Here is a 24,824-nt window from a genome sequence, read left to right as displayed (position 1 = left end):
TTTTTTCTTCAACTTCAATATTAGAATCTTTTCAATTGATCAAGCCAGAAGTTTTACATCTTTAAATTATATTCATTTGTCTTGAAGACATTGACATGATATACAAAATAATTGCCATTGGGTGGTCTGAAACCCAATCTAATGTTTACACTATTTCTGGTGAGGCTGGGGGAATTAGCCTTAGTACTTCTGTACTTCCATAACCCAGTTTTCTCTCTTCTTGACTATACTTTAACAAAAACATGGTTAACAAATAGTGATTTATTTTACGCAGAGGTCCAATCGAGATATTTATTTATACAAAACGTTAAGAGCTTTATATCAAATGTCTCTGTGTCCATCCTAAATCTATAATTGAATTGGATGGATCCAAGAGCTCATATTCCCTGTTGGAAGCTCAACCGCTTTCAGCAAACTTAAAACTTTGACTGTGGAGTGAACAATCCTTTTAATGTTTGTTCTCAACATAGCACTTTCTCTCTCTTCCTGGGGTCTTAGCTAGCCTATTACAACTCAGGTGAAAGGGTAACGGCATAGTTTAATGCCTCTTCATACTCTCACTGACCTCCCCCACAGGCCCAGGGTATTTACAGCCATTTTTCCGACGGGAATTTGACAAATGATTCCTGGTTTTCCAGGCGGGGAGCCAGTGGCACTGAAATGGAAAGCTATGAGCTATTTAGTTTTTCCATAGTAAGAGATGCTGTTTGTGTTTTTGGGTGTGGGAAACGTGGCTGTAAAACCATCACAGGGATGTGTCTGTCATGCCATACATACCATGGACCACTCTGCTCTTATAATAAACATGTTTGTTTGTACTCGTAGCCCTACTGGGACTAGTCATCATTAACTAAGGTCGGGTGACTTGATTTGGTTATTTCAGCAAAAATGAATCAATGGCATTGGTTTGGGTTGAAGTGATCCTCAGCTTGAGCTTACGGTAACTCTCTTTATGACTTGGGGGACTTTACTAGGTTTATGGAATAAGCACCGTGTCAAAAGAGAATTAGAATGGAATAGATACTGTATTCTAAACATGATGGACGCCATGATTGTTGTGGCTCTACAGAACACCGACAGCCAGCCATTCACAGAGACGACCATGATTGTTGTGGTTCTACAGAACACAGACAGCCAGCCATTCACAGTGACGACCATGATTGTTGTGGTTCTACAGAACACAGACAGCCAGCCAGCCATTCACAGAGACGACCATGATTGTTGTGGTTCTACAGAACACCGACAGCCAGCCATTCACAGAGACGACCATGATTGTTGTGGTTCTACAGAACACCGACAGCCAGCCATTCACAGAGACGACCATGATTGTTGTGGCTCTACAGAACACCGACAGCCAGCCATTCACAGAGACGACCATGATTGTTGTGGTTCTACAGAACACAGACAGCCAGCCATTCACAGTGACGACCATGATTGTTGTGGTTCTACAGAACACAGACAGCCAGCCATTCACAGAGACGACCATGATTGTTGTTGTTGCTCTCCAGACAACCATAGCTGAAACCATATGTTCTTAGCCAGGGGCTGTTCTGGCATCCTGTGAATGCAGAGCCACAGGCAGTCTGGGGTTGTCGAGGTTAACCATCTGGCATGGTGCATTATTTAATGTTGCATATGCCGGGACAAGCTGGCTTCATGTGCTGTCAAAGTTCCTAGTTCCCAGCACACATAGGTGCTCATTCCCTCACTCATTGCATCCCCCGTGTGCCTAATTGTGGCCTAAATTCTAACTCCCCATTGATATCAATGCATGGCTCATATGAAAGTTAATTCAAGATGCGACCTCTCCCAATGTTGTGAAGCGGAGTTAGAGATTTTACATTGAGGTCCAACACATTTGTCGTTATTAAAAGGTTGAGCCCAGTTCACAGAGCCCATATACTCTTTAAACGGTGATTTACTGACTGACGGTTCGAAGACAAATTCACTCAGTGACCGTGTTCAAAGACAGCCAATGAGATATTGCCGTCTAGAAAACAGACCACGTCAATTTTATTTTTTTTATTTTTATTTTACCTTTATTTAACCAGGTAGGCAAGTTGAGAACAAGTTCTCATTTACAATTGCGACCTGGCCAAGATAAAGCAAAGCAGTTCGACAGATACAACAACACAGAGTTACACATGGAGTAAAACAAACATACAGTCAATAATAAAGTATAAACAAGTCTATATACAATGTGAGCAAATGAGGTGAGAAGGGAGGTAAAGGCAAAAAAAGGCCTTGGTGGCAAGGTAAATACAATATAGAAAGTAAAACACTGGAATGGTAGTTTTGCAATGGAAGAATGTGCAAAGTAGAAATAAAAATAATGGGGTGCAAAGGAGCAAAATAAATAAATTAATTAAATACAGTTGGGAAAGAGGTAGTTGATAGGGCTAAATTATATGTGGGCTATGTACAGGTGCAGTAATCTGTGAGCTGCTCTGACAGTTGGTGCTTAAAGCTAGTGAGGGAGATAAGTGTTTCCAGTTTCAGAGATTTTTGTAGTTCGTTCCAGTCATTGGCAGCAGAGAACTGGAAAGAGAGGCGGCCAAAGAAAGAATTGGTTTTGGGGGTGACTAGAGAGATATACCTGCTGGAGCGTGTGCTACAGGTGGGAGATGCTATGGTGACCAGCGAGCTGAGATAAGGGGGGACTTTACCTAGCAGGGTCTTGTAGATGACATGGAGCCAGTGGGTTTGGCGACGAGTATGAAGCGAGGGCCAGCCAACGAGAGCGTACAGGTCGCAATGGTGGGTAGTGTATGGGGCTTTGGTGACAAAACGGATTGCACTGTGATAGACTGCATCCAGTTTGTTGAGTAGGGTATTGGAGGCTATTTTGTAAATTACATCGCCAAAGTCGAGGATTGGTAGGATGGTCAGTTTTACAAGGGTATGTTTGGCAGCATGAGTGAAGGATGCTTTGTTGCGAAATAGGAAGCCAATTCTAGATTTAACTTTGGATTGGAGATGTTTGATATGGGTCTGGAAGGAGAGTTTACAGTCTAACCAGACACCTAAGTATTTGTAGTTGTCCACGTATTCTAAGTCAGAGCCGTCCAGAGTAGAGATGTTGGACAGGCGGGTAGGTGCAGGTAGTGATCGGTTGAAGAGCATGCATTTAGTTTTACTTGTATTTAAGAGCAGTTGGAGGCCACGGAAGGAGAGTTGTATGGCATTGAAGCTTGCCTGGAGGGTTGTTAACACAGTGTCCAAAGAAGGGCCGGAAGTATACAGAATGGTGTCGTCTGCGTAGAGGTGGATCAGAGACTCACCAGCAGCAAGAGCGACCTCATTGATGTATACAGAGAAGAGAGTCGGTCCAAGAATTGAACCCTGTGGCACCCCCATAGAGACTGCCAGAGGTCCGGACAACAGACCCTCAGATTTGACACACTGAACTCTATCAGAGAAGTAGTTGGTGAACCAGGCGAGGCAATCATTTGAGAAACCAAGGCTGTTGAGTCTGCCGATGAGGATGTGGTGATTGACAGAGTCGAAAGCCTTGGCCAGATCAATGAATACGGCTGCACAGTAATGTTTCTTATCGATGGCGGTTAAGATATCGTTTAGGACCTTGAGCGTGGCTGAGGTGCACCCATGACCAGCTCTGAAACCAGATTGCATAGCAGAGAAGGTATGGTGAGATTCAAAATGGTCGGTAATCTGTTTGTTGACTTGGCTTTCGAAGACCTTAGAAAGGCATGGTAGGATAGATATAGGTCTGTAGCAGTTTGGGTCAAGAGTGTCCCCCCCTTTGAAGAGGGGGATGACCGCAGCTGCTTTCCAATCTTTGGGAATCTCAGACGACACGAAAGAGAGGTTGAACAGGCTAGTAATAGGGGTGGCAACAATTTCGGCAGATAATTTTAGAAAGAAAGGGTCCAGATTGTCTAGCCCGGCTGATTTGTAGGGGTCCAGATTTTGCAGCTCTTTCAGAACATCAGCTGAATGGATTTGGGAGAAGGAGAAATGGGGAAGGCTTGGGCGAGTTGCTGTTGGGGGTGCAGTGCTGTTGACAGGGGTAGGAGTAGCCAGGTGGAAAGCATGGCCAGCAGTAGAAAAATGCTTATTGAAATTTTCAATTATGGTGGATTTATCAGTGGTGACAGTGTTTCCTATCTTCAGTGCACTGGGCAGCTGGGAGGAGGTGTTCTTATTCTCCATGGACTTTACAGTGTCCCAGAACTTTTTTGAGTTAGTGTTGCAAGAAGCAAATTTCTGCTTGAAAAAGCTAGCCTTGGCTTTTCTAACTGCCTGTGTATAATGGTTTCTAGCTTCCCTGAACAGCTGCATATCACGGGGGCTGTTCGATGCTAATGCAGAACGCCATAGGACGTTTTTGTGTTGATTAAGGGCAGTCAGGTCTGGGGAGAACCAAGGGCTATATCTGTTCCTGGTTCTAAATTTCTTGAATGGGGCATGTTTATTTAAGATGGTTAGGAAGGCATTTTTAAAAAATATCCAGGCATCCTCTACTGACGGGATGAGGTCAATATCCTTCCAGGATACCCCGGCCAGGTCGATTAGAAAGGCCTGCTCGCTGAAGTGTTTCAGGGAGCGTTTTACAGTGATGAGAGGAGGTCGTTTGACCGCTGACCCATTACGGATGCAGGCAATGAGGCAGTGATCGCTGAGATCTTGGTTGAAGACAGCAGAGGTGTATTTAGAGGGGAAGTTGGTTAGGATGATATCTAAGAGGGTGCCCGTGTTTAAGGCTTTGGGGAGGTACCTGGTAGGTTCATTGATAATTTGTGTGAGATTGAGGGCATCAAGTTTAGATTGTAGGATGGCTGGGGTGTTAAGCATGTTCCAGTTTAGGTCGCCTAGCAGCACGAGCTCTGAAGATAGATGGGGGGCAATCAGTTCACATATGGTGTCCAGAGCACAGCTGGGGGCAGAGGGTGGTCTATAGCAGGCGGCAACGGTGAGAGACTTGTTTTTAGAAAGGTGGATTTTTAAAAGTAGAAGTTCAAATTGTTTGGGTACAGACCTGGATAGTAGGACAGAACTCTGCAGGCTATCTTTGCAGTAAATTGCAACACCGCCCCCTTTGGCAGTTCTATCTTGTCTGAAAATGTTGTAGTTTGGAATTAAAATGTCTGAATTTTTGGTGGTCTTCCTAAGCCAGGATTCAGACACAGCTAGAACATCCGGGTTGGCAGAGTGTGCTAAAGCAGTGAATAGAACAAACTTAGGGAGGAGGCTTCTAATGTTAACATGCATGAAACCAAGGCTATTACGGTTACAGAAGTCGTCAAAAGAGAGCGCCTGGGGAATAGGAGTGGAGCTAGGCACTGCAGGGCCTGGATTCACCTCTACATCGCCAGAGGAACATAGGAGTAGTAGAATAAGGGTGCGACTAAAAGCAATAAGAATTGGTCGTCTAGAACGTCTGGAACAGAGAGTAAAAGGAGGTTTCTGGGGGCGATAAAATAGCATCAAGGTATAATGTACAGACAAAGGTAAGGTAGGATGTGAATACAGTGGAGGTAAACCTAGGTATTGAGTGATGAAGAGAGAGATATTGTCTCTAGAAACATCATTGAAACCAGGAGATGTCATTGCATGTGTGGGTGGTGGAACTAATAGGTTGGATAAGGTATAGTGAGCAGGACTAGAGGCTCTACAGTGAAATAAGCCAATAAACACTAACCAGAACAGCAATGGACAAGACATATTGACATTAAGGAGAGGCATGCTTAGTCGAGTGATCAAAAGGGTCCAGTGAGTGGAGAGGTTGGTTTAGGGTCACGGCGATTTAGACAGCTAGCCAAGCCAACCGGTAGCAAGCTAGCATAGGATGGAGTCTGTTGTTAGCCACCTCTTGCGTTCGGTCAGTAGATTAGTGGGGTTCCGTGTGGTAGAGGGGATTAATCCAAATCACACAACAACAAAAATAAGAACAATAGATATAGTTATAGAGGCCCGAGAAGAAAACATAATAATTCAAATAAATAAATTGTCCGATTGTCTATTCAGATAGCAGCCGGAAAGACAGCTAACGGTTAGCGGGCCGCAGATGGGCGTTCCGGTAACGTCGCGACAGAGGAGCCAGCCGGATCTCCTTCAGGTAGATAACGTCGGCAGTCCGGTTGTGAAGGCCCGGTGGGGCTCCGCGTAGGCAGTGAAACGGGTCCGGATAGGTGACTGCAGCCCAGGAGTGAATGATGGAACTCAGGCGTGATTGACGGAGCTGGCTAGCACCGGAACAATCGATGTTTGCTCCGGAATCGACGAAAGCCGACTGTCACACGGATAGCAGCTAGCTAGCTGTGAGATCCGGGTATGAATGTCCAGAGAGCAGTTGAAATCCAGGGACATGGAGAGAAAAATTGGTCCGGTATGTTCCGTTCCGAGCCGCGCTGCGCCGTACAAAACTGGCGATAGATTTTCGATAGATTTTCGAACTAAAGGACAGCCGATGACCACAAACCGTGGTTAGCTTCTGATTAGCTTCTGGGCTAGCTCCTGGCTAGCTTCTGGCTAGTTTCTGGCCAGCCTCCTGGAGTTTCTGGCTAGCTTCCTGAAGGATTGCAGATCTGAGGTAAATAATACTTTTTTATAAATATAAATTGATGAGGCTGGTTGCAGGAGAGTGTTTAGAAGATGAGTTGATGGAAAATAAAAATAAAATGTATGTGAAAAAAGTTGTAAATATATATATATACAGGACACGACAAGACGAGGACAAAAGACGTCTGAACTGCTATGCGATCTTGGATGAGGTGGGGTGAACCAATGATGTCCTCTTTTCTTGAAATCGGTGTCCTGACTGAGTACAGCCCACTCCCATCTGTCTTCTTCAGTGTTATCTGCAGAGCAGGAGAAAAACCCTTGTGTCACCTTACTGATAAGACCAAGACGTGACCCAACATTGTGTTACACATTCCCCAGCTAATGTGGGGTTTCACCATGTCAGTAGACTGTGTGTGTGTTTCAGACGTATGGAAGCAGACAAGAAGGCAGACTAAGAGGAAGTGAACAGACACTCAGTTGGTGTCTCGGGTTTCTACAGGAAATGTGCTTTCGGTGATGGTCACTTTCACTCACTATGATCCCTTACAGTACCTCTCTTTTATTTGTTTTCATGCGAGGAGAAAACAATGGTGATTGGACCCTTGTTGTTTGGGTTTAGAAACACTAGACACTGAAAATTGTGCTTTTGGTTTACTCCTCCTTTGTTCATGCATCTTGGTTGCTCTTTTATGACATTCTGACCACTAACCCATCAGGACAGCATGCTCACTTACCCTCATACACCCATTTTATTTTTATTTTTCTGTTTCGAAATATTATTACGCCTCCATTTCTTAATAAATGACTATCCAAGGTTAGTTAAGTCAATACATTTCTGAAGGGCGGACGTGGACGTATATAACACAGTGGACGTGGACGTATATAACACAGTGGACGTGGACATATATAACACAGTGGACGTGGACATATATAACACAGTGGACGTGGACGTATATAACACAGTGGACGTGGACGTATATAACACAGTGGACGTGGACATATATAACACAGTGGACGTGGACGTATATAACACAGTGGACGTGGACGTATATAACACAGTGGACGTGGACGTATATAACACAGTGGACGTGGACGTATATAACACAGTGGACGTGGACGTATATAACACAGTGGACGTGGACGTATATAACACAGTGGACGTGGACGTATATAACACAGTGGACGTGGACGTATATAACACAGTGGACGTGGACGTATATAACACAGTGGACGTGTATAACACAGTGGACGTGGACATGTATAACACAGTGGACGTGGACATGTATAACACAGTGGACGTGGACATGTATAACACAGTGGATGTGGACATATATAACACAGTAGACGTGGACATATATAACACAGTGACCATCAAAGGAAATGCAATGCTGTCATGTTCTGTGTAATTACATGGAGTCATAAGTCACCCAGGGTTGACGTTGCTTCATACTCTCCGTCCGTGTGGGACCAGCAGCAAACCTCTTCTCTTCTTCTCTTTTCCTGGAAAGTGTTGAATGGAATGGGTTAATTCTGAGAGGGACAGAAAAGGAACAATCTGTCTCGAGGGCCAGTTTCTGCCTTGAATTATAGAAATGACTCCTGCAAGTTGGTGATGTCATCGTTGAAGACTAAGCAGCTGGGGGGGGGGTCTTATTCCCAGCATTAGTGAGGGGAATGTGGGGATGTGTCTACTTACTTGATGTTGGATTCTCAGAGACACTTTGTGTATAATATTGATGATTCATTCATGTCAGACCCTGTTCCTCCCGGATCATTTTAGCATTCTAGAATGCTGACTCATATTCCTTTCAAAGATAAAAATGACTAGTTGACTATTAAATCAGAAACAATTGTGTACAGGTTGTGTCTGATTTGTAATGATGATGCATGCATGCATGTTAGCGCTGAAAATATGTTCCATAGCACCTTTCCAGCATTCCAACTTGGTGGAATTATGACTAGTCAAATATGTATGACTCAAGCTGCTTGCATTGCCTGTTACTAGACTGTAGTTTAGTGGTCAGTAATCTTGATGATGATTAGCTGAAGAAAGGGATTAGATGTATTTAAAGGTCATTTAAGAATAACCGTAGTGGGACGTCTGTGAATGAGCTTATATGATGTTGGAATACTTCAGGGCAATTCCACGTTAAGAGTCTTTTTCACTTTAAAGGCACAGAACAGTCAAAAATGTGAGTTTCCTATGTTTTTAAACAGTGCTTTTAAGAAAGTATTCATTCAAGGATTTTTCTATATTTTTTACAATTTTCTACATTGTATAATAATAAAGACATCAAAACTATGACATAACACATTTAGAATAATGTAGTAACCAAAAAAGTGTGTTAATGTGTGTGTGTGTGTATATATATATATATATATATATATATATATATATATATATATATATATATATATATATATATATATATATATATATATATATATATATATCATATATATATATATATATATATATATTATATGATATATATATATTATATTATATATTGAGATTATTCAAAGTAGCCACCCTTTGCCTTGATGTCAGTTTTGCACACTCTTGGCATTCTCTCAACCAGCTTCACTTGGAATGCTTTTCCAACAGTCTTGAAAGAGTTCCCACACGCTGAGCACTTTTTGACTGCTTTTCCTTCACTCTGCGGTCCAACTCATCCCAAACCAACCCAATTGGGTTGAGGTCGGGTGATTGTGGAGGGCAGGTAATCTGATGCAGCAGGCCATCACTCTCCTTCTTGGTCAAATAGCCCTTACACAGCCTGGCGGTATGTTGGGTCAATGTCCTGTTGAAAAACAAATATGGGTCCCACTAAGCGCAAACCAGATGGGATGGCGTGTCACTGCAGAATGCTGTGTTAGCCATGCTGGTTAAGTGTGCCTTGAATTGTTTTTAAATCACAGACCGTGTCACCAGCAAAGCACCCCCACACCACCAACACCACCTCCTCCATGCCTCACGGTGGAAAACACACATGCAGAGATCATCCATTCACCTACTCTGCATCTCACGAAGACACGGCGGTTGGAACCAAAAATCTCAAATTTGAACTTGTCAGACCAAAGGTCAGATTTCCACCGGTCTAATGTCCATTGCTCGTGTTTCTTGGCCCAAGCAAGTCTCTTCTTCTTATTGGTGTACTTTAGTAGTGGTTTCTCTGGGTAACCCTGGGTCTTACGTTCCTGTGGCGGTCCTCATGAGAACCAGTATCTTCATAGTGCTTGTTCGAAATTAACTAACCTTCATGTCTTAAAGTAATGATGGACTGACCTTCATGTCTTAAAGTAATGATGGACTGACCTTCATGTCTTAAAGTAATGATGGACTGACCTTCATGTCTTAAAGTAATGATGGACTGTTGTTTCTCTTTGCTTATTTGAGCTGTTCGTGCCATAATATGGACTTGGTCTTTTACCAAATAGGGCTATCTTCTGTATCTACCTTGTCACAACACAACTGATTGGCTCAAACGCATTAAGAAGGAAAGAAATTCCACAAATTAACTTTTAACAAGGCACACCTGTTAATTGAAAAGCATTCCAGGTGACCACCTCATAAAGCTTGGTGAGAGAATGCCAAGATTGTGCAAAGCTGTCATCAAGGCGAAGGGTGGCTACTTTGAAGAATCTCAAATATTTAAAAAACAACAACACTTTTTTTTGGTTACTACATGATTCCATATATGTTATTTCATAGTTTTGATATCTTCATTATTCTTCTACAATGTAGAAAATAGTCAAATTAAAGAAACCCTGGAATGAGTAGGTGTGTCCAAACTACTGACTGGTACTGTATGTATTAGAGGTTGACTGATTAATCGGAATGGTCGATTAATTGGGGCCGATTTCAAGTTTTCATAACAATCGGAAATCGGCGCCAAAATATACCGATTTCCGATGCCGCCCGTTAGATAAAATACCGAACGGTTCCGTATTTCACTGAAATAATAAACGTTTTGTTTTTTCGAAATTATAGTTTCCGGAATCGATCATAATAATGACCAAAGGCTCGTATTTCTGTGTGTTATTATGTTATAATTAAGTCTGATTTGATAGAGCAGTCTGACTGAGCAGCAGCAGGCCCGTAATCATTCATTCAAACAGCACTTTCGGGCGTTTTGCCAGCAGCTCTTCGCAAGCACAGCGCTGTTAGGCTTGAAGTCAATCAGCCTAATGGCTGGTGTAACCAATGTGAAATGGCTAGTTAGTTAGCTGGGTGTGCGCTAATACTGTTTCAAACGTCACTCGCGTTTAGATTTGGAGAAGTTATTCCCCTTGCGCTGCAAGTGCCGCGGCTTTTGTGGAGCGATGGGTAACGATGCTTCGAGTGTGGCTTCGAGTGAGCCCGGGTAGGGTCAAGGAGGGGGACGGAAGCTATACTGTTACACTGGCAATACTATAGTGCCTATAAGAACATCCAATAGTCAAAGGTATATGAAATACAAATGGTATAGAGAGAAATAGTCCTGTAAATACTATATTAACTACAACCTAAAACCTCTTACCTTGGAATATTGAAGTCTCATGTTAAAAGGAACCACCAACTTTCATATGTTCTGATTAAGGAACTTAAACTTTAGCTTTTTTACATGGCACATATTTTCTATGGCACACATTTTTACATGGCACATATTACTTTCTTCTCCATCACTTTTGTTTTTGCATTATTTAAACCAAATTGAACATGTTTCATTATTTATTTGAGGCTAAATTAAATGTATTGATGTTTTATATTAAGTTAAAATAAGTGTTAATTCGGTATTGTTGTAATTGTCATTACGAATTCGGCTGCACAGTATTGTCTTTTGTCGATGCCGATTTTGATATCATTTGGGACCTTGAGTGTGCTGAGGTGCACCCATGACCAGCTCAGAAACCAGATTGCATAGCGGAGAAGGTACGTTGGGTTTCAAAATGGTCGGTGATCTGTTTGTTAACTTGGCTTTCGAAGACCTTAGAAAGGCAGGGTAGGATAGATATAGGTCTCTAAGAGTTTGGGTCTAGAGTGTCTTCCCCTTTGAAGAGGGGGATGACTGCAGCAGCTTTCCAATCTTTGGGGATCTCAGACGATACGAAAGAGGTTGAACAGGATAGTAAAAGGGGTTGCAACAATTGCGGCGGATCATTTTAGAAAGAGAGGGTCCAGATTGTCTAGCCCAGCTGATTTGTAGGGGTCCAGATTTTGCAACTTTTTCAGAACATCAGCTATCTGGATTTGGGTGAAGTACAAATTGGAGAGGCTTGGGCAAGTTGCTGTGGGGGGTGCAAAGCTTTTGACAGGGGTAGAGGCAGCCAGGTGGAAAGCAAGGCCAGCCGTAGAGAAATGCTTCTTGAAATTCTCGATAATTGTGGATTTATCGGTGGTGACAGTTTCCTAGCCTCAGTTCAGTGGGCAGCTGGGAGGAGGTGCTCCTATTTTCAATGGACTTTACAGTGTCCCAGACCTTTTTGGAGTTTGTGCTACAGGATGCAAATTTCTGTTTGAAAAAGTTAGCCTTTGCTTTCCTAACTGCATTTGTACATTGGTTCTTAACTTCCAAGAAAAGTTGCATATCGCGGGGGCTATTCATTGCAAATGCAGTACGCCACAGGATGTTTTTGTGCTGGTCAAGGGCAGTCAGGTCTGGAGTGAACCAAGGGCTACAGTTGGAGTCATTGAAACTTGTTTTTTCCACACCTCCACAAATTTCTTGTTAACAAACTATAGTTTTGGCAAGTTGGTTAGGACATCTACTTTGTGCATGACACGTAATTTTTCCAACAATTGTTTTCAGACAGATTATTTCACTTCTAATTCGCTGTATCACAATTCCAGTGGGTCAGAAGTTTACATACACTAAGTTGACTGTGCCTTTAAACAGCTTGGAAAATTACCTACCTTCAAACTCAGTGCCTCTTTGCTTGACATCATGGGAAAATCAAAAGAAATCAGCCAAGTCCTCAGAAAAAAAATTGTAGACCTCCACAAGTCTGGTTCATCCTTGGGAGCAATTTCCAAACGCCTGAAGGTACCACGTTCATCTGTACAAACAATAGTACGCAAGTATAAACACCATGGAACCACGCAGCTGTCATACAGCTCAGGAAGGAGATGCGTTCTGTCTCCTAGAGATGAACATACTTTGGTGCGAAAAGTGCAAATCAATCCCAAAACAACAGCAAAGGACCTTATGTAGATGCTAGAGGAAACAGGTACAAAAGTATCTTTATCCACAGTAAAATGAGTCCTAAATCGACATAACCTGAAAGGCCGCTCAGCAAGGAAGAAGCCACTGACCCAAAACCGCCATAAAACCAGACTACGGTTTGCAACTGCACATGGGGACAAAGATCGTACTTTTTGGAGAAATGTCCTCTGGTCTGATGAAACAAAAATAGAACTGTTTGGCCATAATGACCATCATTATGTTTGGAGGAAAAAGGGGGAGTCTTGCAAACCGAAGAACAACATCCCAATAGTGAAGCACGGAGGTGGCAGCATTATTTTGTGGGGGTGCTTTTCTGCAGGAGGGCCTGGTGCATTTGACAAAATAGATGGCATCATGAGGATAGAAAATTCTGTGGATATATTGAAGCAACATCTCAAGACCTCAGTCAGGAAGTTAAAGCTTGGTCACACATGAGTCTTCCAAATGGACAATGACCCCAAGCATACTTCCAAAGTTGCGTCAAAATGGCTTAAGGACAACAAAGTCAAGGTATTGGAGTGGCCATCACAAAGCCCTGACCTCAATCTTATAGAACATTTTGTGGGCAGAACTGAAAAAGTGTGTGTGAGCAAGGAGGCCTCCAGGAGGAATGGGCCAAAATTCACCCAACTTATTGTGGAAGCTTGTGGAAGGCTACCCAAAACATTTGACCCAAGTTAAACAATTTAAAGGCAATGCTACCAAATACTAATTGAGTGTATGTAAACTTCTGACCCACTGGGAATGTGATGAAAGAAATAAAAGCTGAAATAAATCATATCTCTACTATTATTCTGACATTTCACATTCTTAAAATAAAGTGGTGATCCTAACTGACCTAAGACGGGGGATTTTTACTAGGATTAAATGTCAAGAATTGTGAAAAACTAAGTTTAAATGTATTTGGCTAAGGTGTATGTAAACTTTTGACTTCAACTGTATATCTGTTCTTGGTTCTAAATATTTAGAATGTTGCATGCTTATTTAAGATGGTGAGGAAAGCACTTTTAAAGAATAACCAGGCATCCTCTACTGACGTAATGAGGTCAATATCTTTCCAGGATACCCGGGCCAGGTTGATTAGAAAGGCTACTCGCTGAAGTGTTTTAGGGAGCGTTTGACTGTGATGAGGGGTGGTCGTTTGACCGCGGACCCATTACGAATGCAGGCAATGAGGCAGTGATCGCTGAAATCCTGGTTGAAGACAGCAGAGGTGTATTTAGAGGGCAGGTTGGTCAGGACGATATCTATGAGGGTACCCTAGTTTACAGATATGGGGTTGTACCTGGTAGGTTCCGTAATAATTTGGGTGAGATTGAGGGCATCTCGCTTAGAATCTAGGACGGCCGGGGTGTTAAGCATATCCCAGTTTAGGTCACCTAACAGTACAAACTCTGAAGATAAATGGGGGGCAATTAAATCACATATGGTGTCCAGGGCGCAGTTGGCGGCTGAGGGGGGTCTGTAACAAGCGGCAACAATGAGAGACTTTTATTTCTGGAAAGGTGGATTTTTAAAAGTAAAAGCTCGAACTCTTTGGGCACAAGACCTGAACTCTGCAGGCTCTGCAGTCTCTGCAGTAGATTGCCACTCCACCCCCTTTGGCAGTTCTATCTTGGCAGAAAATGTTATATTTGAGGATAGAAATTTCAGAATTTTTGGTGGCCTTCCTAAGCCAGGATTCAGACACGGCTAGGACCTCAGGGTTAGCGGAGTGTGCAAAAGCAGTGAATTAAACTGACTTAGGGAGGAGGCTTCTGATGCTAACATGCATGAAACCAATGCTTTTACAGTTACAGGAGTCAACAAATGATAGCGCCTGGGGAATAGGAGTGGAGCTGGGGGCTACAGGGCCTGGGTTAACCTCGACATCACCACAGGAGGGTTAGGATAAGGGTACGGCTAAAAGCTATAAGAACTGGTTGTCTAGTGCGTTGGGGACAGAGAATAAAAGGAGCACATTTCTGGGTGTGTTAGAATAGATTCAAGGCATAATGTACAGACAAGGGTATGATAGGATGTGAGTACAATGGTGGTAAACCTATGCGTTGCGTGATGAGAGAGGTTTCGTCTCTGGAGTTATCAATTAACATAGGTGAGGTCTCCGCATGTGTCTGGGGTGGAACGGAAGTGCAATTTGTGCAGGACTGAGGGCTCTACAGTGATATAAAGCAATAAAAACTAGCCAAGACAGCAGTAGACAAGGCATATTGACATTAGAGAGAGGCATAAATCAATCACAGGTGTTGATCAGGAGAGCTACGACAACAATGGGTAAATGGTGAAGAAAGGGCAGAGCGGGTCAGTTAGATACATACAGGACCGGAGTTAGAGGCTGGGGCTGACAGGTTAACAAAATGAGGTACTGTGTTATTGAAACAGCATCAGCTGTGTAGCCGAGTGATCATAGGGTCAAAAGAGTAGCAATAGGTTAGAAAGGGTGCTGTACGGTATTCACTACTATACTGGGCGAGCAGGGCACACAGCATTCAGAAAAAGCTAACGGGCCGGGGCTAGTAGATGGTTCTGCGGCAATATCGTAACATAATAGCCTGTTGAGATCACATCGGCAGTCTAGTTGTGATGGATCGGCAGAGCTCCGTGTCGGCAATAAAGGGTCCAGGTCAGTTGGCGAAGGAGGTAATTGTAGCCCTAGAATTAGTTGGTATATGGGCTTCGCTCGAGGCTAGCTGGTGCTTGCTTCGGGACAGAGGCGTTAGCTGACAGTAGCCACTCATTTGCAGCTAGTTAGCTAGCAGCTAGCTAGGAGTAATGATCCAGTGTAATGATCCAGAGCGGTCCGTGAGAGTAAATGTCATTCCGGTTAACAGAACAGATTAACTAATGTTATGGTTCAACACTGACATATTTGTGTCTGGATAGTTACCACTTTGTTACAATATGTAAATATTAATGTTTTTTCTTTTGGAAAAGTTTTATTGTTGCATTTCCTTTAAAACAGCTCATGTATTTTTGCACATCATTTTGTACACATAAAAAAGGCATAAAAACATAAAACAGTGTTAATACATTTAAATTTGTTAAAAAGTACATGTTAAAAACAATAAACAACCATAAATAAAAGTACTTTTTCCTTGTAAAAAAACCCATCAAATTCTGTAAAAGCCATTTAAAATGTGTACAAATGATTTAACAAGGTAAAAAGTCACTTTGCTAAAAGGCTGTCTTTGGTCCTTTGTACTAGAGGTCGACTGATTATGATTTTTCAACACCGATACCGATTATTGGAGGACCCAAAAAAGCCGATACCGATTAATCGGCCGTTTTTTTTTTTGTGTATTTGTAATAAAGACAATTACAAAAATACTGAATTAACACTTATTTTAACTGAATACATCAATAAAATCAATTTAGCCTCAAGTAGATAATGAAACATGTTCAATTTGGTTTAAATAATGCAAAAACAAAGTGTTGGAGAACGTATAAGTGCAATATGTGCTAACGTTTCAGTTCCTTGCTCAGAACATGAGAACATATGAAAGCTGGTGGTTCCTTTTAACATAAGTCTTCAATATTCCCAGGTAAGAAGTTTTAGTTATTATAGGACTATTTCCCTCTATACCATTTGTATTTCATTAACCTTTGACTATGGGACCTTTTATTATAGGCACTTTAGTATTGCCAGTGTAACAGTATAGCTTCCGTCCCTCTCCTCGCTCCTCCCTGGGCTCGAACTAGCAACACGACAAACAGCCACCACATCGAAGCAGCGTTACCCATGCAGAGCAAGGGAAACAACCACCCCAAGTTCGAAACGCTATTAGCGCGCGCTAATTAGCCAGCCATTTCACTTCGGTTACTCTCCGGAGTTGATAGGTTTGAAGTCATAAACAGCGCAATGCTTGATGCTCAACGAAGAGCTGCTGGCAAAACTCACGAAAGTGCTGTTTGAATGAATGTTTACGCGCCTGCTTCTGCCTACCACCGCTCAGTCATATACTTAGATACTTGCATATAATCTTACTGAGCGTACAACACAGGACACGCTAGATAATATCTAGTAATATCATCAACCATGTGTAGTTAACTAGTTAACTAATTATGATTGATTGTTTTTTCTAAGATAAGTTTAATGCTAGCTAGCATTTGCGTAACAGGCAGTCCCCTTGTGGAGTGCAACGAGAGAGAGGCAGGTCGTTATTGCGTTGGACTAGTTAACTGTAAGGTTGCAAGATTGGATCCCCCGAGCTGACAAGGTGAAAATCTGTCTTTCGGCCCCTGAACGAGGCAGTTAACCCACTGTTCCTAGGCCGTCATTGAAAATAAGAATGTGTTCTTAACTGACTTGCCTAGTTAAATAAAGATTAAATAAAGGTGTAAAAAAATAATAAAATCGTCAAATCAGCGCCCAAAAATACAGATTTCCGATTGTAATGAAAACTTGAAATCGGCCCTAATTAATCGGCCATTCCGATTAATCGGTCGACCTCTACTTTGGGGTCCTTATCAAACTCGACTGCTCCTCCGAATCAAATACCGTAAATATTAATGTTATACTAAAATATGTTATGTGCAAAAATATTCAAGATGATTGAAATGTGTAGTGTACAACTTAACATAATGAACAGGAATGACATTTTACTCTCACGGGTGGCCTAATATATAACTATATGAAAGCCACGCCCCAAATAGACCACGCCTCCTGAAAATAACCTGTGGATTACATTAAAGGAGACCCAGCTGCTGTGTCCACCCAGCATGAAAGTGAATTAAAAACCCAACGGATGGTTAAATTAACCCATGTTTGGGTAATCAACCCAACCCAACTGGCTGAGTCAAAATAACCCAGCGTGTGTTCTTTCAAATATTTACCCAGCGCTGGGTTACTAAATAACCCAAATTGGGTTGTTTTTATCCCAGCATCTTTGTCCCGCTGTAGACATGCAGTCATGTAATAGTTCTAAGATCTTAACCTGCACTTAGAACTGTCCCGAACCACTCCAGTCTATGGATTACTATTACTTACACCCACTAGAACAAATCTCTTATAGACGCTTGACGAGTTGGCACCCGCTCCAGTAACAGAGAGTAATTGTTATGGAATTTCATCCGGGTTTTCCCAACCACCCCCAATAATGTGTTACAATGGCCTTGGCCTTGTACTTAACGATGTTGTTTTCATGTTGTTAATCAATAGCAGCTGGCCAGAGTTGGCTACACACTCACCTGTGTTATTCAGCATAGTGTGTTTGTGTGTGCAGGTACGTTCAATCAGTTCTATCAGTTCTATCATGCCTGGCCAATAGCAGACTGGCTCTAGTTGTTTTTTTTTTTGTATTGCAATATACCGCAGTCTATCCACTAACGGTTGCTAATTGTGAAATGAGCTAGAAACAAAAGACACACGGTAAGCACTCTCATGTGAATGCTCAAAGCCCTTATGTTCAATTTATTCATCTTATGTGTCTTTAATTTATCTGTTTTGACAGAAAACGGCGTCTATGACCTCACTGCCTGTTGAGGACCTCGGAGAGCCTCTCCCTCAACACTGGAAGTGCTACATGTCACCACAAGGGCGGCACTACTATGTCAACACAGCCAGCAACGGTAAGGACACACATGGAGACTGATATACATGTATTGCCTAAGATAAATTGATTCATATGAATCTAGAGATGTTGAAGGTCACTGCTACTTAACAATGTCCTCAGAGCACTAGTTGACTGCTGAGGTGTCTGACTGGTACTGCTGGGTGTCGAGGCACATTAAAGACTTGGGGAAGATCTCTCCTCTTCACACCATTGTTTCTGTCCACACAATTAGCTGTCTGTCTCTATCCCCAGCGCCACCACTCAAACACACAGACAGGGACAGAGACACACAGAGACTGAGAAAGCAACACTGTGAGCTTTCCTCTGTTTCGAATAGGACAGGCACTGGCACCGTATTGATTTACTGACCTTAAATGAACTCGGGAGGAAACGTGAAGTGTTGACATGATGGTGTGAAATGGAATGGAAGACCTGCTGGGGGATGTTATTATGCCTGCTGTGGGTGTCATGGCAACTACAGAGAGGAGGGGAGGGGGGTGGATGAATGAAGTTCAGGTTCTGAGTTTATTTTTGAGGAGAAGTAAGATTGGCAGCACAGCACTGGGAGGTTGTAGACTGTAGATCTACTGTATTTTTTTCATGAAACCACTCACTTAGGAGTAAAGCGATTCAGTGCCTTAACAAGTTGTGTTGTGAATGATAGTAGCTGTAATTAAGACCAAAGGCATTCCCAGTGTGCAAGTCTGGGATCATGGTTTTACTGTGTGGAGCGGGAAGATTGTGTGTAGAGTTGGGCACATGGTCCACACTTGACCATGAGAAAACATCTACAATTTGGCAAACCAGAACTCCACCCAGAAACACGACCAGAATAACAAGTTGCTCCTTCCTCTCTCTCCTTTTTTAGATGCAGGTCTCTTTGGTGAATGTGTTAATGGGAAAGAGGAAAGACAAACCAAACTAGAGGGCAGTCATGTTTGGCTACACCCTCTTCTGAAGGATTGTCTACCACACAGCCAAAAGCATGGCAAAACCCCTTCACAATTGTGGTTATTTCACCTTACAGACTCATTTCATATCGGAGTTGATTCCACTGATCTGTTGTGTGCTTCTCTGTCTGCAGAATAACCATGTCTTCAGTAGATAACCATCTCTCTGACTCCAGGGTTGCGGAGAGATGAGGGGGGGTATGGTCCCATGGAACTCTTTTGTTCTTGACGTTGGACTCGTTTTATTTGCTGTCAGATTTCCTTGGAGGGAAATGCTTCATCTTTCATAACTTTGCACAAAAATACACACAGCTGTAACGGTCATCCCAGCTGAAAAATTCAAAATGATTATTGTACTTGTGGTATTGCAAAATCGGCCTCTGAGGGGCATAGACAATCACCAGTCCTTCTTTGATTGTGCTTTCCTCAAGTAATTGGAAATGTAAGCACAATAAATGCACAGTACACACACACACACACACACACACACACACACACACACACACACAGTCAACCAGCAGAGCCACTGTAACTAGGACTTTTCCAAACAGTCTCCAACTAACTAACTGAAGCAATCTGCTATTTATAGGATATCCGCCATTTCAAACGGGCCTCCCTCCCTCTTATGTTCAGATAGATTAGATAATGTTGTGCGTGCGTGCACATATGTATGCTATGTGTGTGCGCACGACACGTACATGCATATGCGTCCGTGTGTATTATGTTTCTGCGTTCCTATAGTAACCAGAGGACCATCATGCGTGGGTGAGCTAGTGCTGTAAAGGTTCCTGAGTTACAGCTTGATTCTTGGAGGTTTCCTTCCTGTATTTCTATGCATTACAGTTTGGCAACTATGTTGTGTTTCAGTGTGATTCTGAACTGTGGTTTCCTCACATTCTCCCTGGGCATCCTCTCTGTCCAGAGCCTAGCTTTTAGACCCACAGCCTGCCGTCTCCCAACATACACTATTAGACATTTTATAGATGTCTAGACTGTTTATTGTTGTCTATAACATTGTCAGTAGACTCTGTAAAGGCTACAGTGACACCATGTTTTATGCTTAGTTCTCTCAATATGACTTTTTGACATACCATCATTTGTCCTTTTTTCAATTCATCATTTGTTGTGAGCTTTATTGGGCATTTGTGAGTTACCCTCCATGCTATAACCAGATAAATGTAGTCCGTGTGAATGGGCCATAGTGTGTGCATGCGAAGAGAGTGTCAGCTGGTTATGAATTAAAGATGGGGATTGCTAGACCTAACTAGGCCATATTACTACTAATTCTGTTCACTCACATTGATATCCCACACAACCAGCGCCGGTTCCAGGCATAAGTAACATAAGGGGTTGCTTAGGGCCCTTGGCTGCTTGGAGCCCCCAACACAATTTTTTTCAGATATCAAAGTAAGACCCAGATGCAGGCTGTCGAAGTAACAATATTGAATGTTCCAACAGGGACAAGCAGAAGACGGGTCAAGGCAGGCAGAGGTACAGGTCGGCGGGCAGGCAGAGGTACAGGTCGGCGGGCAGGGTCGGGGGCGGGCAGAGGTACAGGTCAGCAGGCAGGGTCGGGGGTGGGCAGAGGTACAGGTCGGCAGATAGGCAGAGGTACAGGTCGGCGGGCAGAGTCGGGGGTGGGCAGAGGTACAGGTCGGCAGGCAGGCAGAAGTACAGGTCGGCAGGCAGGCAGAGGTTCAGGTCGGCGGGCAGGCTCAGGGTCGGGCAGGGGTACAGGTCGGCGGGCACGGTCGGGGGCGGGCAGAGGTTCAGGTCGGCGGGCAGGCTCAGGGTCAGCGGCGGGCAGGGGTACAGGTTGGCGGGCAGGCAGAGGTACAGGTCGGCGGGCAGGGTCGGGGGTGGGCAGAGGTACAGGTCGGCAGGCAGGCAGAGGTACAGGTCGGCAGGCAGGCAGAGGTACAGGTCGGCAGGCAGGCAGAGGTACAGGTCGGCAGGCAGGCAGAGGTACAGGTCGGCAGGCAGGCAGAGGTACAGGTCGGCAGGCAGGCAGAGGTACAGGTCGGCAGGCAGGCAGAGGTACAGGTCGGCAGGCAGGCAGAGGTTCAGGTCGGCGGGCGGGGGCGGGCAGGGGTACAGGTCGGCGGGCAGGCAGGGGTACAGGTCGGCAGGCAGGCTCAGGGTCGGGCAGGGGTACAGGTCGGCGGGCAGGGTCTGGGGCGGGCAGAGGTTCAGGTCGGCGGGCAGGCTCAGGGTCGGCGGCGGGCAGGGGTACAGGTTGGCGGGCAGGCAGAGGTACAGGTCGGCGGGCAGGGTCGGGGGTGGGCAGAGGCAGAGGTACAGGTCGGCAGGCAGGCAGAGGTACAGGTCGGCAGGCAGGCAGAGGTACAGGTCGGCGGGCAGGCAGAGGTACAGGTCGGCGGGCAGGCAGAGGTACAGGTCGGCGGGCAGGCAGAGGTACAGGTCGGCGGGCAGGTAGAGGTTCAGGTCGGCGGTCAGGGGCGGGGGCGGGCAGGGGTACAGGTCGGCGGGCAGGCAGGGGTACAGGTCGGCAGGCAGGCTCAGGGTTGGGGGCGGGCAGGGGTACAGGTCGGCGGGCAGGGTCGGGGGCGGGCAGAGGTTCAGGTCGGCGGGCAGGCTCAGGGTCGTGGGCGGGCAGGGGTACAGGTCGGCGGGCAGGATCAGGGTCGGGGGCAGGCAGAGTGGTCAGGCAGGTGGGCACAGAGTCCAGAAAACAGGCAAGGGTCAAAACCGGGAGGACTAGGAAAGAGAAATAGAAAGCAGGAGCAAGGGAAAACGAACTGGCCCAGAGAGACAGGAAACACAGGGATCAATACACTGGGCAAAACAAACGACACCTGGAGGAGGTGGAGTCAATAACAAGACGGGTGAAACAGATAAGGGCGTGACAATTCTAATATTTTTTTTTTAGGAACTCAGTCGGGGTGTCAATTTACTATTGAAAATAAGAATAGTAGAATACACCAGGTGAATCAGCAGTTTTCCTGTTATGTCAGTCACGGACAGTCAGTCAATTTAGCCATTTAAAACTAGCAATTTTTAGATTGGTAGTTAGCTGGCTAGACTATCTAAACTTGTAGTAATTCATGACCGAATACCAACCGGCATGCAGGGCACGTACCTAGGTGCCCTGACCTCTAGGGGGCCCCCAATTGATTTTGTTAGTCATTCTCACTCAGATATCATATTAACATGCATAAGTCATTACAAAATGTGCAGAATTGCAGGAAATTACCTGTAAAACGGCAAAACATTTTTTTTTATCTCTGCCGCATGTCAAAATGTGTAGAATTGCATGAAATGTATAAAATTTGCAGATGTTATTACAAGTGCAGCGAAATGCTTGTGTTTCTAGCTGTAATGGTGTTGTAATACCTAGGAATGACCCCATGGCAAAATGTGTGTGGCGGGGGGAGGAGCTTTAATATACTTTTAAAATGACTCAAATCAAAACTGTGTGGAGAAATTATAATGGACCTACATTTATTTGTACATTTAAAAAAAAACTGTATCCAGCTCGCTAGTAATCACCGAAATGAATGCTAGACAGTCCGTGATCATCGAACATTCCAAAAATGATAGATAGAGGACTATTTAAAAAAAATATTTTTTGCAAATTTTGATGGCGAGGAAATATAACCAATTTTCTGTGCGGTCCTCCGGGATCAAAATGAGTTTGACACACCTGTGTAAGTGTATTGAAATCTTGTCTCAGCTATCCTGGAATTACAGCTTTGTAATGAGCTTGTTACAGAGTAAATAGGTTGGAGGATGTGTGTAGAGCTGCAGCCTACCTCTCATCTGAGCACACTGATGTGAAGTAGATAATCACTCCAATCTGCATTTCCAGGTGCCAGTTGCTAAGTAACAGACCCTTTTGATGTCAACAGTGTTACAGTTCTGTTGTAATCCTGATAGTAAATAGAGATGTTTCTTTCACCTTTCAGTCCATTATCCACTGATATTACATTAATTTCCTGTTCATTTTCTGATTAAACATGTCATGCATCTCGGCCTACACGTAAAATTAAGATTTTTTTTCCCCAATGTAATTTAAACATAGAAACATTAATTTCCTGTTCATTTTCTTAGTAAAGTTGTCATGCAACTAGGCCGGCACATGAAATTAACACTGTCAATGTAATTGAAACTATAAGGTCACTTGTCACAGAGACTTGCTATCTACAGTACCAGTCCAAAGTTTGGAAACACCTACTTATTCAAGGGTTTTTCATTATTTTTATATTTTCTACATGGTAGAATGATGTTAAGACATGAAAATTATGGAATCATATAGTAACCAAAAAAGTGTTCAAATAGATTGATTAGTTTATGTTTGAGATACTTCAAAGTAGTCACCCTTTGCCTTGATGACAGCTTTGCACACTCTCAACCAGCTTCATTAGGTAATCACCTGGAATGCATATCAATTAACAGGTGTGCAGACACTGGCCATGTTCAACGGGTGTACACACGTCACGTAATGTTAGTAAACGAGCCAGCCAGCTGACATTAGCTAGTTAAACAACAATGAACAGTGCCAACAATGCCACAGTGCTGGGAGCTAACCAAGCAGGGTCAATGTTAGCTAGCTAACATTAGGCTTTAACTAGAAAAGCAAACGGTTCTAGGAAACAAATAATGTCAGCTAGGGAGCCAGCCAGCTAACATTAGCTAGCTAGTTAACAGTACACTTTAGCTTAAGACAAATTGCTAGCTAGCTAGGTAAACAATGAACCTAGCTAGGTAAACAACGTTTAAGAGCACACACGTTACGTTAACTAATGAGCCAGCCAGCTAATGTTAGCTAGTTAAACAACAATGAACAAAGTGCCAAGAATACCAAGGTGCTGGGAGCTAACCAACCAGGTTTAATGTTAGCTAGCTAACATTAGGCTTTAACTAGAAAAGCAAACGGCTCTGGGAAACTAATAATAGCGTCCGCTAGGGAGCCAGCCAGGTAACGTTAGCTAGCTAGCTAGCTAACAGTACACTTTAACTTGAACTTAAACCACTTTCTGTCAAAATTAGAAATGTGTAATATCTGAAAATGTAGCTAGCTATCTTACCTGTATGCATCCATCATGCATGATGATGTTTCTCCCTGTCAGGAATGACATACCACCTTTTCCCTTAGTTTGAAGATGTAATCCGGAGGTGTTTTCTCCATCTCTTTAGCAATCATACTCTAATTCCACTGAATTAAACACTTTAATGGAGAGCAACGCTTATGCAGCTCCACTACAGAATACATTAAAAAAAAAGCTGCGTTCAACAGGATTACCAACACAGACTGACGAGCTCAAATAGACAGAAGCCTTCTATGTGGCAGACCAATCCTCTCTCCTCTCTCGGCATGGCCAGCCCACTCATTATCTCAGCCAATCATGGCTAGTGGGAAGGTTGCTCTCTTTTTCTGTGGCTTAACAAACAAGGTTCTGAATTTAACAATTGTATTCATATTTACAGATGGCATACAAGTTTGTTATTAAGGCACATGAAAGTTCACATGTTCGAGAAGGCATTTCTGACAAACGGCTCTCCTGTGAAGTTGCGACATACGCCCAGTTTCCTGAATCGGGTCACATATTATGGCAAGAACAGCTCAAATA

At 43.6% G+C, this 24,824-nt stretch overlaps 1 protein-coding gene across 2 annotated transcripts in view; it reads left to right on the top strand.

Annotated features, from left to right (window-relative positions):
* gas7b (growth arrest-specific 7b) overlaps positions 1–24,824 on the top strand; it is a 56,616-nt gene that overhangs the window by 6,909 nt on the left and 24,883 nt on the right. The window contains exons 1-2 of one of the 2 annotated variants that reach the window (XM_036955689.1): positions 18,001–18,099; positions 18,182–18,299. In XM_036955689.1, the coding sequence (XP_036811584.1) occupies positions 18,194–18,299 (106 nt within the window). In that variant the 5' untranslated portion in view covers positions 18,001–18,099; positions 18,182–18,193. Of the gene's footprint in view, positions 1–18,000; positions 18,100–18,181; positions 18,300–24,824 lie in introns of those variants that run through there. The other variant, XM_036955688.1, reaches the window with a different exon arrangement.

Source organism: Oncorhynchus mykiss, chromosome 20, assembly GCF_013265735.2.
Source record: "Oncorhynchus mykiss isolate Arlee chromosome 20, USDA_OmykA_1.1, whole genome shotgun sequence".
NCBI lineage: Eukaryota > Metazoa > Chordata > Actinopteri > Salmoniformes > Salmonidae > Oncorhynchus > Oncorhynchus mykiss.
Note: the sequence above shows the minus strand (reverse complement) of the source record. Positions and strands in the feature narration are given on the sequence as shown.